At 35.3% G+C, this 17,079-nt stretch overlaps 1 protein-coding gene across 10 annotated transcripts in view; it reads right to left on the bottom strand.

The window, feature by feature from the left end:
- Positions 1–437: 437 nt before the first annotated feature.
- The window catches only part of DLG1 (discs large MAGUK scaffold protein 1), a 285,749-nt gene continuing 269,107 nt past the window's right edge, over positions 438–17,079 (bottom strand). For all 10 annotated transcript variants that reach the window (XM_047874935.1, XM_047874936.1, XM_047874938.1 and 7 more), the window contains 3 exons: positions 14,941–15,050; positions 3,158–3,249; positions 438–2,274 (listed from right to left, as the gene is read on the bottom strand). In XM_047874935.1, coding sequence (XP_047730891.1) covers positions 2,168–2,274; positions 3,158–3,249; positions 14,941–15,050 — 309 coding nt within the window. In that variant the 3' untranslated portion in view covers positions 438–2,167. The remainder of the gene's footprint in view (positions 2,275–3,157; positions 3,250–14,940; positions 15,051–17,079) is intronic.

Below are 17,079 nucleotides of genomic sequence, written 5' to 3'. Positions count from 1 at the left end.
AAAGTTAGTATTTTCTTACAAAAACATCACTTAACAAGGACATCCGAAAGCAATGTAATACACATTTTAAGAGTTAAATGGCACTGTTTTCATAATCTCTTGGTATTTTATAACATGTAACCAATAAATACTTCAAAATGGCTTATGCTGGCTGGGGTCTTGCTGCAGAGTGATTCTGGGGCTCTTGGGCTCATTTTACAATAATTTTCTTCTAGTTGTTTTATGTTTGGTAACAACTTACTATAATTAGCATTATAGCCATAGTATATATTTCAATGTGTTAACATACTCCATCCCAAAACCTATAGAAGAAATTTGATTAGGTTTCCTAATGGCCCATGAAGTCTGTTTGTAAATTATATGATGCTCCAAGTTTGAAGAAAATGTCAGCTTGTAAAATATTATTTTCTTTCAGAATTCAAGACACATTTAACATATGGATTTTACAATAAAGTTTATTAGCTGTTCTCCTCTTTCTCATAAATGGAATGGATAATGTTGATAATCCTTTACAAACCAGTACTCATTTGTTTAAGAAACTGTAATGAGGAGGTTGTCAAAAACACATATTTAATAAACTCCAAAAAGCAAAAGGAAGGCAAACAATATTATTAATATAAAAGACCAGAGAAGTTGATTTCTGAAATCACATCTACCTTTCACTAAAATTTCTTAAAATTGCCCACCATGAAGATCTGTGCAACTCTAATGCAGAGCAGCTACAAGAGGTGAAAGGTGTGCAGTCTGAAGGGAAAACACACACACAAGGCTTTTCCTTCTTTGTCTACCAGTGAAAGGAGAAGTGGAAGGAGAGGCAGAGGGCCAAATCCAAACCCAATGACAAGAACAACAGTAACAAAGAAACCCAAAACAAAACCAGGAACCATCTGAAAACTTTTGTAGAAAAGAGGAGAACATGCCTATACTTTTGTATGTAATCTAATTTCCCTAAAGGTTCTTTCCACAACCACCATATCCCTGTTTTCAGTTCACGTGATTAAGGAAGATAAAGTCTAATCAATTAATATTTAATTTAAAAACCAAACAAAAAGTTAAGAGTAGGTGGCAAAAGAAAAAATATATTTTAAATATATATATGTTTGTGTGTGTGTGTGCAACTATGTAAAGAAAATAATTCCCATAGTTACAGAGTTTAGTTAAAGAAAGTTTTATATATATTTATATATATATATATATTTTATTATAACAAAATAGGCAGTTACTGTGGGTAAAATATTCATTAAAATCTGATCCCTAAGAATACATTTAAAGTTTTAGACTATGAATTGGACTCCTTTTCCATTGCCATGAGTACTACATCATCACTAGAATGTCTGTTCTGCCTGTATTTACGTCTATGAAATTTTCTCAACCTTCTGTGTAAAAGGTGAGCTCCCCTAGCACCTAAACACGGCCTCAATTCACAAACTGTGATGATCATTATGTTTGAACAACTTTTGTAAGACACTATAAATAGTGTTGCACAAGTAGATTAAAAACATTTAAACACTGCTATTCCTAGCAAATGTACTAAGAACCCTCAAACAAAAAAAGACTTGAAGAACTCTTATGAAAAATGAATATCCCTTGTGAAATTATGCAAGTTAACGTAGACATTAATTTTGAAATTAAAAACCACATATTTTCCTTATTTGTCTATAATGAAATATTGGCTTTGATAACACAAGTCAACTGAGAAAAGGACTTGAGAGTTAATATATTGGCCAAACCATGCTATTAAAGTTAAGCGTGCACTGTTGCTCAAAGTTTACTAAATCACTGTTTAACACCACTTTTCTTTCATTTATACTGAAATTTGAAAAGAATGTATATAAAGCTTTTCTGAAAATCTCTTAAAGTTACTTTCCCTTAAACATTAAGGAATTTTACCACAATTTCCCAGTCTCCCCAAATCCTTAATAGCTGGTCAGGCCATTCCACCTTTAGTTCTGAAAAATGGCCACAAACCAATAGCGACATAAAGTAATACAGATGCTACAACTTGAAGGAGACACCAGATGTCAAAACTAAGCACAACCATAGACCATGATGAGTGGGATATGATTCAACATGGAAGGAGTATTGCAGACAGACTCCAAAAGGAAAGGGCAAAGAAATGTCAAAGAAAATGAAATCGTGGAAAAGAGAAACCGAGAAACATCAGTCTTCATAACTTTTCTTTTGCTGGAACCCATATGTAAGGACCAGACTGTTCTTCTATGATCTGCTTCACTTGGTTGTAAATGTCTTCCAGAGTATCTCCCTGTACAATAGCTGTAACAGAAACAAAATCAGAAACCTCCATTAATTGTCTATCTTTACCATCACAATCATTGGTGAAATAGAAGCCAGATCTTAGAACTAGTTATTCATCCAGCAAGAGACCATTTATGTATTGTTTGCTTAGTAGTAAGTGCTCATTTCATTAATTTTCATATTTGAAAAATGTAAGAATTTTTATTTTAAATGCTGATTGAAAATGAGACTTGGCAATTTTTACTTAGTTTTGTGTATTTGGAAAATACACACTGAAGCATCTAGAGGCAAAGGGCATCTGCTTGCAAGTTACTCTTAAATGTTTCAGAAAAAAATTAAATGTGGTAAAATGTTAACATTTAGAAAATATAGGTGAGAAGTGTATGAGAATTGCTGATACTATTCTTGTGATTGTTCTAGAAGTCTGAAATTATTTTAAAAAAAGAAGGAAAAAAGCACTTGAGTTACAACACCAAGGCATGTGATGTACTTATGAACACCTGAGGAATACTTTAAAGGACAAAATGAATGGGAGATTTGGGAATTGCTACCCACTCATTTCTTTTTAATAGTATCTTAAAATGGATCAAAATTTATGAAGCGTAAGAGAAAAGTCAGTTTCACAGAAGAAATCAAGTCTGAATCTATTTTTCTCCAGTCTAGTATGTCCTAATCAGCAACTTAAGAAACACTAAATTTCAAGATTCCTCATCAGCACTGCCTAAATTAGATGAATTATTCTGAAAACCACAGTATTAATTACATAGTATTAATACCTAGTATTAGCCACAGTAAATAATCACTGATAGATGTGGGCATAGTTCAAAATCCATTTCAATAGGTCAGTTCATATGGCTCCAAATCAAAATTCTATTAGGGCACTGACACATATGATGCCAACCTGTGAAATGTTCAGTAAATTCTTGTTCCAGTTTCATGGCTCTCTCAAATGTCTTTCTGGCTTGTTCTTCTGTCAGACGCTTATTCATTTCCCTATGCAAATAAATTTAGGAATTGCTAATTAATACATTATAATACTTTTTGAAAAAAGATGACGAATTAGAAGAGACACATAAAACATAAAATCATGAAAAGTTGAGGTTTGTTGAGAATATATATATGTCATTAAAAATTAGATTTAGGGGCGCCTGGGTGGCTCAGTCAGTTGAGTGTCCAATTCTAGATTTCAGCTCAGGTCATTATCTCAGGGTCACAGAATCGAGGCCTGCATCAGACTTTGTGCTGAGCGTGGAGCCTGCTTAGGATACTCTCTCCCTCTGCCCCTACCCCACTCTCTCTCTAAAAAAAAAAACATTGGATTCAGTCACTAAGTATATAGCTTTATGCTTGGAATGACACTGGGTTTCAACACACTTTTGCATTGGCTCAAGGCAGCCAAAAAAACTAAGCCTTAATGTCATAGTTTTCACTCTGATCAAAATTTCATATTAAGATCTACCTACCAATTTACAGGTAACAAAGGAGACACATGAACATATCAAAGAACACCATGAGAAGGCAATCAGCAAAATATAGTCTAGGGAAAACTTTGCAGAAGAAATGATTTAACGAATAAACTGAAAAAAAAAAAAAAGAGAGATGGAGGGAGAGTCTATAGATTAAAATACTTAACAACCAACTGTCACAAGGAGATCTCACCTGGAACTTGATTCAAACCAATTGAAAAAACATAAGCAAAACTTATGAAACAATCAGGAAAATTTGAACTATCTGATGATATAAAAAGTTGTTTTAGGTGTGACATCATAGAGATGTTTTCTTTTTAAGCTTTTAATTTTTTTTAATGTTTATTTTTGAGAGAGAGGGACAGAGAAAGGGGGAGGGGTAGAGAGATAAGGAGACACAAAATGAAGCAGGATCCAGGCTCCCAGCTGTCAGCACACAGCCTGACGTGGGGTTTGAACTCACAAACCGTGAGATCCTGACCTGAGCTGAAGTTGGATGCTTAACCAACCGAGTCACCCGGGTGCCCCTATTTTTATTTTTTAAATATTTATTTATTTTGGGAGAGAGAGAGAGAAAGCACAGGCCGGGGGAAGGGCAGAGAAAGAGGGACAGAGACAATCCCAAGTCCAACACAGGGCTTGGAGATCATGACCTGAACTGAAATCAAGAGTCAGAAGCTGAACCATCACCATAGAGAGGTTTTCCAATAACAGAATTCTTATCTTTCAAACATATACTGAAATATATAGATGAAACCATATAATATCTGGGATTTGTTTCAAAATAATCTGGTGTGGAGGGGTAGGGAGGTGGTGGGATAGATGAAACAAGATTGGTCATAGCTGGTAATTATTGCTGCAGCTGGATGATGGGTATATGAGAATTTGTTCCCAACTTAAAGGGAAAGCGTTCAATATTTCATCATTAAATATGATGTTTGCATATATGTATATGTATATGTATGTATATTAGAAACAGTGTGAGCAGGGAAGAATGGCAAAGGGAGAGAGAAAGACTTTTTTTAATGTTTATTTTTGAGAGAGAGAGAGAGAGAGAGAGAGAGAGAGAGAGAGAGAGAAAGAAAATGAGCAGGGGAGGGGGGGCGGAGACAGAGGATCCAAAGTGGGTGTTGTGTTGACAGCAGACAGCCTGATGTGGGGCTCGAACTCACGAACTATGAGATCATGACCTGAGCCAAAGTTGGACACTTGACTGATTGAGCCACCTACATGCCCCTAGAGAGAATTTTTTAAGCAATTTTTTTTAGCTTTTTCAAGTTATGTGTGGAGCCCAATGTGGGGCTCGATCCAACAACCCTGGGATCATGACCTGAGCCGAAATCAAGAGTTGGATGCTCAAGTGACTGAACCACCCAGGTGCACCAATGCTTGCTTTGATATTTTGTAAATGACCTTTGTCAGATTAAGGAAATTACCTTCTGTTCACAGTTTGCAAAATGTTTGTTGTCATGAATGGATGTTAATTTTATTAAATGCTTTTTCCACATTTGTTAAAATGCTCATATGTTTTGGATCCTAAAATCTGTTAATGTGGCACATTTACATGGATTTTAGAAAATTAATTAAAATTGTGAAAAAATATACATAACATAGAAGTTATTCTTTTAAACATTTTTAAGCATACAGTTCACTGGCATTTGTATCTTCACATTGTTGTGCAACCATTACCACCATCTAATCCTGCAATTGTTTTCATCTTGTGAAATCAAAACTATATTAAAAATAACTACTCATTCTCATCTCCTCAGCCACTGGCAACCACTATTATACTTTCTGTCTCTGTAATTTTGACCACTCTGAGTACCTCATGTAAATGGAATCATACAGAATTTGTCTTTTTGTGACTGGTTTATTTCACTTAGTATAATGCCTGCAAGGATCATCCATGTTGTAATATACTGGAGAATTTCCTTCCTTTATATTAAATTTATTTTGTGTTTATTATTTTTTTTGAGAGAGAGAGAGAGAGAAAGAGAGAGAGAGGCAGGCAGAGAGAGAGGAAGACACAGAATCCAAAGCAGCTCCAGGCTCTGAGCAGTCAGCACAGAGCCCGATGTGGGGGCTCAAACTCACGGACCATGAGATGGTAACCTGAGTTGAAGTTGGATGCTTAACCAACTGGGCCACCCAGCTGCCCCTCCTTTATATTTATAGACCATATTTTGCTTATCCATTCATCCACTGATGGGTGCTTAGGTTTCTTCCACATTTTAGTTATTGTGAATAGTGCTACTATAAACATGAGTGTACAAGTACTTCATCAAGGAAGCGGTATATACCCAAAAGTGAAATTGCTGGATCATATGGTAACTCTATTTTTAATGTTGGAGAAATCACCATACTATTTTCCACAGCAGCTGTGCCCTTTTACATTAATTCCCACCAACAGTTTGAGAGTTCCAATTTTTCCATGTCCATGTCAGCAACTTGTTTTTTTGACAATAGCCATCCTAATGCATGTGAGATGGGATCTCACTGTAGTTTTCATCTGCATTTCCTTAATGATTAGTGATGTTAGCATCTTCTCATGTGCTTATCAGCTATATCTTATTTGGAGAAATGTCTATTCAAGTCCTTTGCTCATTTTTGAATTGAGTTGTCTTCTTTGTTGTTTTAGTTCTCTCTATATAATGGATATTAATCCTTTATTAGATAATATGATTTGCAAATACTTTCTCCCATTCTGTGGATTGCCTTTGTACTCTGTAGATAGTGTCTTTTGATATACAAAACTGTATTATTATATTTTTTAATGTTTATTTTTGAGAGAGAGAGACAGAGTGCAAGCAGGGGAGGGCAGAGAGCGAGGGAGACACAGAATCTGAAGCAAGCTCCAGGCTCCGAGCTGCCAGCCAAGAGCCTAACACAGAGTTCGAGCCCACAAACCAGGAGACCACGACCTGAACTGAAGTCGGATGCTTAACTGACTGAGCCACCCAGGCACCCCTTATTATTATTTTAGAGAGAGCATGAGTCTGTGAGTTGGGGGAGAGCAGAGGGAGAGAGATCTTAAGGATTCATGCCTAGCGTGGAGCCTAACATGGGATGGGGCTCTATCCCACAACCCTGGGATCACAACCTGAGCCAAAATTAAGAGTCAGATGCTCAACTGACTGAGCCACCCAGACACCCCCAAAATAAAATCTTTTAAAAATAATAAGAGGCGCCTGGGTGGCTCAGTCAGTTGAGCGCCCGACTCTTGATCTTGGCTCAAGTCATGATCTCACAGTTCGTGAGTGTGAGCCAGGTGTCAGGCTCTGTGCTGGCAACACGGAGGCTGCCTCGGATTCTGCCTCTCCCTCTCTCTGCCCCTCCCTTTCTTGTTTTCTCTCTCTCAAAGTAAATAAGCTTAGACAAAAAATATTTTATTTTTAAGTAGTCTCTACACCAAACATGGGGTTCAAACTCACAACCCTGAGTCACACGTTCCATAGACTGAGCCAGCCAGGTGCCCCTGATATACAAAACTTTAAAATATTCATGGAATCGAATCTGCTTTTGTTGTTACCTGTGCCTTTGGTATCAGATCCAATAAATCAATGCCAAATCCAATGTTGTTTTCTTCTAAGAGTTTTACTCTGTTACACTGTTACATTTTACTTTTGTTACATTGGTCATTGATCCATTCTGAGTTAATTTTTGTATATGGTGTTAGGTAAGGGTCCAACTTCATTCTTTTACATATAGATAACCAGTTTTCCCAGCACCATTTGTTGCAAAGACTGCCCTTTCCCCCACTGAATGGTTTTGCATCCTTGTCAAAAGTCATATATAGGGCAGTTTACTTCTGACCTCTTTATTCTACTCCATTGGTCTTTTTAATTTCATTTTTTTTCCATCATGATAAGTGTACTCTTTAATCCCCATCCCCTATTTTCTCCATCCCTCTACTCACCTTCCCTCTGGTAACCATTAGTTTGTCCTCTATAGGACAGTCTGTTTCTTGTCTCTTTTTTCCTTTACTTATTTGTTTTGTTTCTTAAATTCCACATATGAGTGAGATCATATGGTATTTCTCTTTCTCTGACTTACTTAGTTCAGCATTATACTTTCCAGCTCTATTCATGTTGTTGCAAATGACAAGATTTTCTTTTTTTTATGGCTGAATAACATTCCACTTTATATACATACCACCTTTTTTTAATCCATTCATCTATTGATGGACACTAGGGCTGCTTATATAGTTTGGCTACTGTAAATAATGCTGCAATAAACATAGGGGTGCACTGGTGCACATATCCCTTTGAACTAGTGTTTTTGTATATTTTGGATAAATACCCAGTAGTGTGATTCTTGGATAATAGGGCAGTTCTGTTTTTAATGTTTTGAGAAACCTCCATACTGTTTCCCACAATGGTTGTACCAATTTGCATTCCCACCAACAGGGCATGAGGGTTCCTTTTTCCTGCACATGATTATCAACATTTGTTTCTTGTTTTTGATTTTAGCCATTCTGACAGGTGTGAGATGATATCTCACTGTAGTTTTGTATTCCATTGGTCTTATATATGTGTTTATACCAACAGCACAAGTTTTGGTTACTGTAGCTTTGTAGAGAATTATGAAATCAGGAAGTCTGAATCTTCAAGTTTGTTGTTGTTCTTTTAAGACTGTTTTGGCTATCTGGGGTGGGGGGGAGGGTCTCTTGAGATTTCATATGTATTTTAATATGGGCTTTTCAATTTCTATTTTAAAAAAAATTTTAATGTTTATTTATTTTTGAGATTGAGAGAGAGCACAAGTAGGGGAGGGACAGAGACACAGGGAGACACAGAATCTAAAGCGGGCTCCAGGCTCTGAGCTGTCAGCACAGAGCCCGACGCGGGGCTTGAACCCATGAACTATGAGATCGCGACCTGAGCTAAAGTGGGACACTTAACTGACTGAGCCACCCAGGCACCCTGGGTTTTTCTATTTCTGCCAAAAATGTCATTAAGATTTTGATAGACATTGCACTGAATCTGTAGATCACTTTGGGTAGCACTGACATTTTAACGACATTAAATCTTCTAATCCATGAACATGAGAAATGTCTCCATTTATTTACATCTTCTTTATTTTCTTTCAGCTATGTTTTGTAGTTTTCACTGTACGTGTTTTTCTTTCATTTCCTTGGTTAATTCTTAAGTATTTTGTTCTTTTTGATGTTATTGTAAATGGAATTGTTTTTGTAATTTCCTTTTCAGATTGTTCATTGTCCACATATAGAAATGTAATTGGTTTTTGTGTTGACTCTGTATGCTGCTATTTTGCTGAATTTATTTATTAGTTCTAATAGTTTTTATGTGCAGTCCTTAGGGTTTTCTACAGATAAGATCATATCATCTGCAAACGGATAATAATTTTATTTCTTCCCTTTCAATTTGGATGCCTTTTATTTTTCTTGCTTAATTCCTCTGGCTAGTATTTCCAGTACCTATGTTGAACAGAAGTGGTAAAACTAGGCATCCTTGCTTTGTTCCTGCTCTTAGAGAAACAGCTTTCAGTCTTTCACTGTTCAGTATGATGTTTGCTGTGGGTTTTTCACACATGGCTTTTATTATGTAGAGGTAGTTTCCTTCTATTATTTTGTTAAGTGTTCTTAATCATGAAAGGGTATTAAATGCTGCCAAATGTCTTTTTTCCCTTTTTTAAGGTAATCTTTATACCCAAGGTGGGGCTTGAACTCACAACCCTGAGATCAAGAGTCACATGCTGTACCAAATAAGCCAGCCAGATGTCCCTGTCAGATGCCTTTTCTGCACCAACTGAAATGATCATGTGTTTTTTCCTTCATTTTTGTTTCCTTCATTGTGTTGTTATATTATGTTGATTAATTTTCATGTCAAACCACCCTTATATTCCAGGAATAAAACCACTTGGTAATGGTGTATAATCTTCTTAATATTTTGGTGAGTTCTATTTGCTAGTATTTTGGTGAAGATTTTTGCATCAGTGTTCATAAGAGATACTGGTCTGTAGTTTTCTTGTACTATGTTTCCTTCTCTTGTATTATGTATCTCTTTCTCTTCATTTTTTTGAAAAGTTTGAGGAGGATTATTGGCATTAGTTCTCTAAATGTTTGTAAAATTTACCAGGGAAACCATTAGCTCCAGGGGGCTTTTCTTTGTTGGGAGGTTTGATCACTGATTCAATCTCTTTAACAGTTATAGGTCTATTCACATTTTGTATTTCTTTTTGATTTAGTCTTGGCAGGTTTGTGTTTCTAGGAATTTGTCCATCTGTCTTATATAATTTTTTGGTGCACAATTGTTTATAGTACTCTTATAATCCTTTTTATTTCTGTAGAATCACTGTCTTTTTAGATTTTAGGAATGTAAATATTTTTTTCTCTCTTTAGTCCACCTAGCTAACGGGTTGTCCTTTTGTTCTAATAATCAACTTTTGGTTTCACTGATTTTCGCTACTGTTTTTTATTCTTTTGTTGATCTCTGCTCTAATCTTTATTATTTCCTTCCTTTTGTTAGTTTTGAGTATAGATTGTTCTTTTTCTAGGGGTAGGGGCTTGCAACAATGGGTATCTGCCTCCATGTCTGCACTTCCACAACCAGAAGAAGCAATCAGCTATTTGAGCACAATTCTCTAAAATTTGGGGAACCGAATCCTTATTGCCCACCACCTTGGCCCCCACAAACTGCTCAAGAAAGGCATGTGTGGCCCTGCTATGGGGTGAAGGTGGGGATATGGGTAGCTGCTACCAGGTTAAAGGCTGAGATTAACGAAAATGAACCATTCAAAACTTCCCCTAGAAGCTGCAAGCCTTCAAGACTGCTGCATTTCAGAGTAGTTACTTCTGACAGATTCTGTTAAGTCCAATTGCTCTCTAGGTGGGGAAGTGTATTCCTGGTGGCTCCTACTCCACCTTCTCTCTAGCTCCACCACTGGTTAATTTTTAAATGTTTACCTAACCTTGCATTCTTGAATAAATCCAACTTGGTGGTTATATTTTATCTTATTAAAAAAAATTAACTGTTGAACTCAATTTGTTTATATTTTGGTAAGGATTTTTCCATCTATATTCATGTTAAGATTGGCTTATCATAATTCATTTCCTTATCATATTCATTTATTTTCCATAAAATTAATTGAAGAATCTGGGTAAGATCTGCATTACTAAGCTTTTGGCAGAATTTAGTAAGTCCTGTTGGCCTAGTGTTTTATTTCTGGGAAGGTTTTTCATAACAAAGTTAAGTTCTTTAATAAGTTTAGGACTAGCTTTTCTATTTTTTTTTCCTTTTCTATTTCTTAAGACTTTTTTGAAGTTTTTTTTAAGTATAACCTTCAAACATAGAAGACAATCGTAAATATATAGCTTGATGAATTTTTACCAACTTACACTTACCTGTGTATCACCTAGTACCTAGATCAAGATACAGAATATTATACCAGCAATCCAAAATTTGGATGTGCTCTTTCCAGTCACCTACCTACCCTGAGAGTAACCTCCATTTGACTTCTAAAGCAATGATTAAGTTTGGAATCACAGAATATGTATAAATACACACATATATGTGTGTGTGTGTATATACACACACACACATATACACACACACACACACATATATACACACATATGTATACACACACACACACACACACACACTTATGTATATATGTGTGTGTATATGTCTGGATTTTTTTACTCAAAATATGTTTATGAGATTCTTCTATACTTTTGTGTGCAGTTGGGAGATTGCTCATTCTCATTACTGTAGAATATTTCATTGTGTGAATTTATGTATTCACTGAGACATTTGGATAATGTTTTTGGTTATTTTCAACAGTTCTTCTATCAGCAATATAGTACATGTCTTTGGTGAACACATGTAAACATTTCTGTTGAGTATATACAGTTTTAGGAGATACTGTAAACAGTTTACCAATGTGGATATGCCAATTGATAACTCCTTATCAGTGCAATGAGTTTCATTTGTTCCATATCCTTGCTAATGATTGATGTTTTCTGGCCTTTTTTTTTTTTTTTTTTTTTTTTTTTTTAGCTATTTTGGTGTGGGGGCTAGTATATGACATTATGGTTTTTCTTTTTTAAGTAGGCTCCATGCCCAATGTGGGCCTTGAACTCAGGACCCTGAGAACAAGACCGCATGCTCTACCAATGGAGCCAGCCAGGTACCCCAAGGTTATTTATTTATTTATTAAGTTCTATTCATTTGTTTTGAGAGAGACAGAGCAAGAGAAAAGAGAGTGCATGTGTGCGTGCATAAACCAGAGGGGGTTGCAAAGAGGAGAGACAGGATCCCAACCCAAGCAGGCTCTGCACCATCAGCGCAGAGCCTGATGTGGGGCTCAAACTCAGGAACCATGAAATCATGGTTCCTGAGCCAAGGTCAAGTTGGACACTTAATCAACTGTGCTGCCCAGGCACCCCACAACATTATGGTTTTAATTTGCATTTCCATGTTTAATTGAGCACCATTTCTTATGTTTATTCATTATATGGATATACCCTTTTGTGAAGTGTCCAAGTTCTTTGATCATTTTATTTGATGCGTAGTAATATTTCCATTTTCATTCCTGGTATTATTTATGCCTTCTTTATTTTCTTTTTTTAACCTTTGTTATTAATGGCTTATAATATTTTTAAAGAAAACATTTTTCATTTTGGTGACCCTGTTTACCATGTTTGTTTTCTATTTCATTACATTTCTACCTTCTTTGGGTTTTACTTTTTTTTCCTAATTTCTCAAAACTTTAGATTTTTAATATCTATTTGATTTCCTATATTCTTTCCTAATATTTAAGGCTGTGGATTTTCCATTATTAAGGCTATTGCATTTTCCAAGTTCATTCACTTGACAATTTCATTACCATTTAGTTCAAAATATTTATTAACTTATGTTGTGATTTCTTCTTTGGCCCATCCAGAAGTACAATGCTTAATTTCCAAATATATGGGAATTTTCTAGTGATATTTTAATTATTGATTTCTATTTTAATTTCACCATGATCAGACAATGTTTGTTTCCAATCATTGAAATTTGTGGCTTAGCATATGATTAGGCTTGGTAACTGTTCTATGTGTACTGGAAATTAATGTGTAAATTCTTCAGATATTGAATGCAATGTTTTTTACATATGTCAGTTAGGTAAGGTTTTTACTTTGTGCTGTTCTATATCCATACTGATTTTTTGTTTTATTATTCTCTTACTTCCTGACTGACATGTTACATTCTCCCACTATGATTCTGTATTTTTTTCTTTTATAGTTATCAATTTATGCTTTACATATTTTGAGACTATATTATTAAGTACAAATGTATGTATGAATATACCTTCCTGATTGGGTCAACCTTTCATTTTTACGAAATGTCCACTTTATCTCTAGTAATGATTTCTTGCCTTTAGGTATATGTTGATAGCAATATAAACCAGCTTACTTTTGGTTAATGTTTGCATGGTATATCTTTTTTCTAGTCTCTCACTTTCAGCTTTTCCATAGCCTAATATCTAAGGTGTGTCTTATGAAAGCAACATGTAGTTGATGGGTATCATAACACATGATTCTAAAATATGGCACCTTGGCCTGCTGAATATTTTAAGTTTAAAGGAATTTGAAAGATGGCAGGTGTATGAAGGACTCTGATCTTCCCCAAGGCGGGTCAAGATCCTCATGTGAGAGGTGGTATTCTTATACTTGGAGGAAATAGGCACCCTTATCTCCAAAGATGGAGGGATACTGAGAGGAATTTGAACAAAAAGGCCTTGCTAAATTTCCCTAGTTTGCTATTCTTAGCTCATATTCTTTGAGCTAAGTCCATTGTCCATGACTGTCCATTTGTCATCAAACCTAGTATAAAAATGCTCAGGTTTAACTGTTTCTTTGGGTCTTCCTTTACTTATGAATGCTCCCATGTCACATGAAAGTTGAATTTAATAAATTTTGTATGTGACTCTTTCGTTACAGAGGTCCAAGTGAAAACCTAGTAGAGGGAAAAGAAATTTTTTCCTCTCCTACAAATCAGCATATAGTTATTTATTTTTACTTCCACCGTTCTGACAATCTTTGTATTTAAAAAATTAAAAAAAATGTTTATTTATTTTTGATGGGGAGAGAGACAGAGTGTGAGAGGGGGAAGGGCAGAAGAGAGGGAGACACAGAATCTGAAGCAGGATCCAGGCTCTGAGCTGTCAGCATGGAACCGGATGCAGGGTTTGAACTCACAAGCTGTGAGATCATGACCTAAGCTGAAGTAAGAAGCTTAACCGACTGAGCCACCCAGGTGCCCCACAATCTTTGTATTTTAATCAGACCACTTAGTCTAGCATTAAGTTAATGAAAAATGTACTTGGGTTCATTTAAAGCATCTTACTGTCTGGGGTGCGTGGGTAGTTCAGTTGGTTAAGGGTCTGACTCTTGATTTTGGCTCAGGTCATAATCTTGAGGTTGTGGGACTGAGCCCTGCATTGGGCTCTGCACTGAGCATGGAGCCTGCTTGGGATTCTCTCTCTCCCTCTCTCTCTCTGCCCCTCCCCCTGCTTGTGCTTGCTCACTTTCTCTCTCAAAATAAATAAATAAACTTAAAAAAAAAAAAGGGGGTGCCTGGGTGGCTCAGTTGGTTAAGCGTCCGACTTTGGCTCAGGTCATGATCTCCTGGTTCGTGAGTTCAAGCCCTGCATTGGGCTCTGGGCTGACAGCTTGGAGTCTGGAGCCTGCTTTGGATTCTGTGTCTCCCTCTCTCTCTGCCCCTCCCCGGCTCGCTCTGTCTCTCTATCTCAAAAATAAACAAACACTAAAAAAAAAAAAGGCATCTCAGTGTCTGTATCCTTTTCCCATCTGTTCTGTTTCTATTTGCTCTTTCCTATCTTCTTTTAGTTTTATTTACATTCGATTTCTGCCCTCTATTATAAATAGGTATACATTATTTTATCTTTTTAGTGGTTACCCAGAACTACACTGCCCCATTCAGTAATTATTAGCCACATGTGACCATTCAGACTTAAAATTCTAATACATATTACCTTATACTTTAGTATATTAATGTTGATGATGATGATAGGTGTATTACAGAATGCTTATTTAATCCTCACAATAACCATATGAGGAGGGTGTATGCTACTATTTCCATTTTACAGATAAGGGAACGGAGACACAGGGAAGATAAGTAAATTACCCAATATAATAAGTAACAGACTGGATTTGTACTTAGAGACTTGTGCCTTAGGCATTTACACTTACATGATATTTTCCATGGATTTGGGTTTAATAAAAATGGAGATTGGGTAAAGTTGTGCAATCTGTAATCTCTTTATGGCATTTCCAGAGACATCGAGGATACAATGTTTGCCCTAAAATAGAGGAAATAAAGAAGAAAAACAAGTGAACTAAGTATTTTCAATCATTTCAAAGGTACATTTCCTACAGGTACAAAATATGGATTATGATATGTTTGGATCCTGTTCACTTTAAGCAAACTTGTCATTTCTGTTAGCAAATTTCAGAGGGGAAATGAAGACAATGAATGATGACTATGAATAATTAATTTTCCATTTTCAAATATTACATTTAAAAAGGAATGAAAATACAGTTCCCTTACTCCTAGCTTTCATAGATCGGTCTCCAAATGGCAACCAATATGGGGTTCCTAACTTATTTTACCAAGAAAAATAAAACACCCTAAACACCTAATAAACCACCTTACTACAACCACCATTTCATAAAACAATACATAATCAACAAGAGGGAAAATACCTAAAATGAAGAAGAATCTTTAAAACTGAATAAATTGAAATTTATAAAACCTTATATACCACTAATTTATTTCTCATTTTATTGGGGACTTTAACACAAACTGGCAATTGGGGACCCCACTTCTGGATTTAAGACACTTTTCTGAAATGCTTAAATTCACTTACAAAGGCCATTTGGATTTTTAATAAAGATGAGTGTGTTCATGTTAAATAGGGTAGTAATCATAACTTATCAAATAGATTTTAATTATATTTTAAATTACATACTGCCTCATCATGCATTTTATAATCTAAGGGCTTAAGTGTACTTCAATAAACAATTTCAATTTAGTAGGGATATTTAAAATAAAAAATTTAATACTGTATAAGACTTCAAACATATAGAAAATAATAGACACAGGGAACCTGGGTGGCTTAGTTGATTAAGCGTCTGACTTTTGACTTCAGCTCAAGTTATGATTTCATAATTTGTGAGTTTGAGCCGCACGTTGGACTCTGTGCTGATAGTGTGGAGCCTGCTTGGGATTCTGTCTCTCTCCCCTTCTCTCTGCCCCTCTACTGCCTGCATGCATGCTCTCTCTTAAAAAATACTCAAAAAAAAAATTAAAAAAAAAAAAAAGAAAGTAATACACACATATGTACCCACTATCTATTTTTATTAGACATTAATATTTTATGTGATTGCTCAGGAATTAAAAAAATGCTATGCTGAAACATTAACATTCTATCATGTTTGCTTTATTTTATTCCTCTCTATATACATACAAAACAATTTGAGAGTAAATTGCAGACATAATACTTCACCCCCTATTTCCTAAAAATAATGACATCTCTTATATAATCACAGTATAATTTCAGTTGGCCACCTAATGTCCTTTAGTACTAAAGAAAAAAAAGTTCCTGGTTCAGGATCCAATCCAAGATCATACATTGCATTTGGTTGTAATGTCTCTTTAGTCTGTCAATCTGGCATAGTTCTTCAGTCTTTGTCTTTCATGATCTTGGTATTTTTGAAGAGTACAGATTATTTTCTTTTTTCAAAGAATATGCCTCAACCCTGGTACCTGATATTTCCCATGCTACACATTTTGGCAGGAATACCACAGAAGTGATGCTGTATCCTTCTCAATTCATCATATCAAGAGGCATATAATATCTATTTGTCCTATTACTATGCTAGTGATGTTAATTTTGATCACTTGTTTAAGGTTTTATCTGCCACATTCATTATAAAATTACAATTTTTTCCTTTGTAACTGTAAGTATTTTGGGGGAGGATTTGTTGAGATGTAAATACCCTGTTTCTCATAAGATATTAATTCACTCACTAATTTTAGCAAACATTGATAGTTCTTGTTTGAACTATTATTAGTTCTTGTTTGAACTATTATTATGAACAATTATTACCATGGTGGTTGTCCAGGGATCTCCCAATATCATCATTCTTCCTATCTTTATTAGATATTCTAATGTTAAGGCAAAGCTTTCCCTTCTGTCAGTTTATTTATTTATTCATGTACTTATTGGTACCATTATGGATTCTTCTTGGATCCTTATTTTATTCTTTTTTATTTTAACTTGTTTTATTTTTTATTTTTTTAAATTTACATCCAAATTAGCATATAGT

This window comes from Prionailurus viverrinus, chromosome C2 (assembly GCF_022837055.1).
Source record: "Prionailurus viverrinus isolate Anna chromosome C2, UM_Priviv_1.0, whole genome shotgun sequence".
NCBI lineage: Eukaryota > Metazoa > Chordata > Mammalia > Carnivora > Felidae > Prionailurus > Prionailurus viverrinus.
This window is presented reverse-complemented; position numbering and strand designations above follow the sequence as displayed.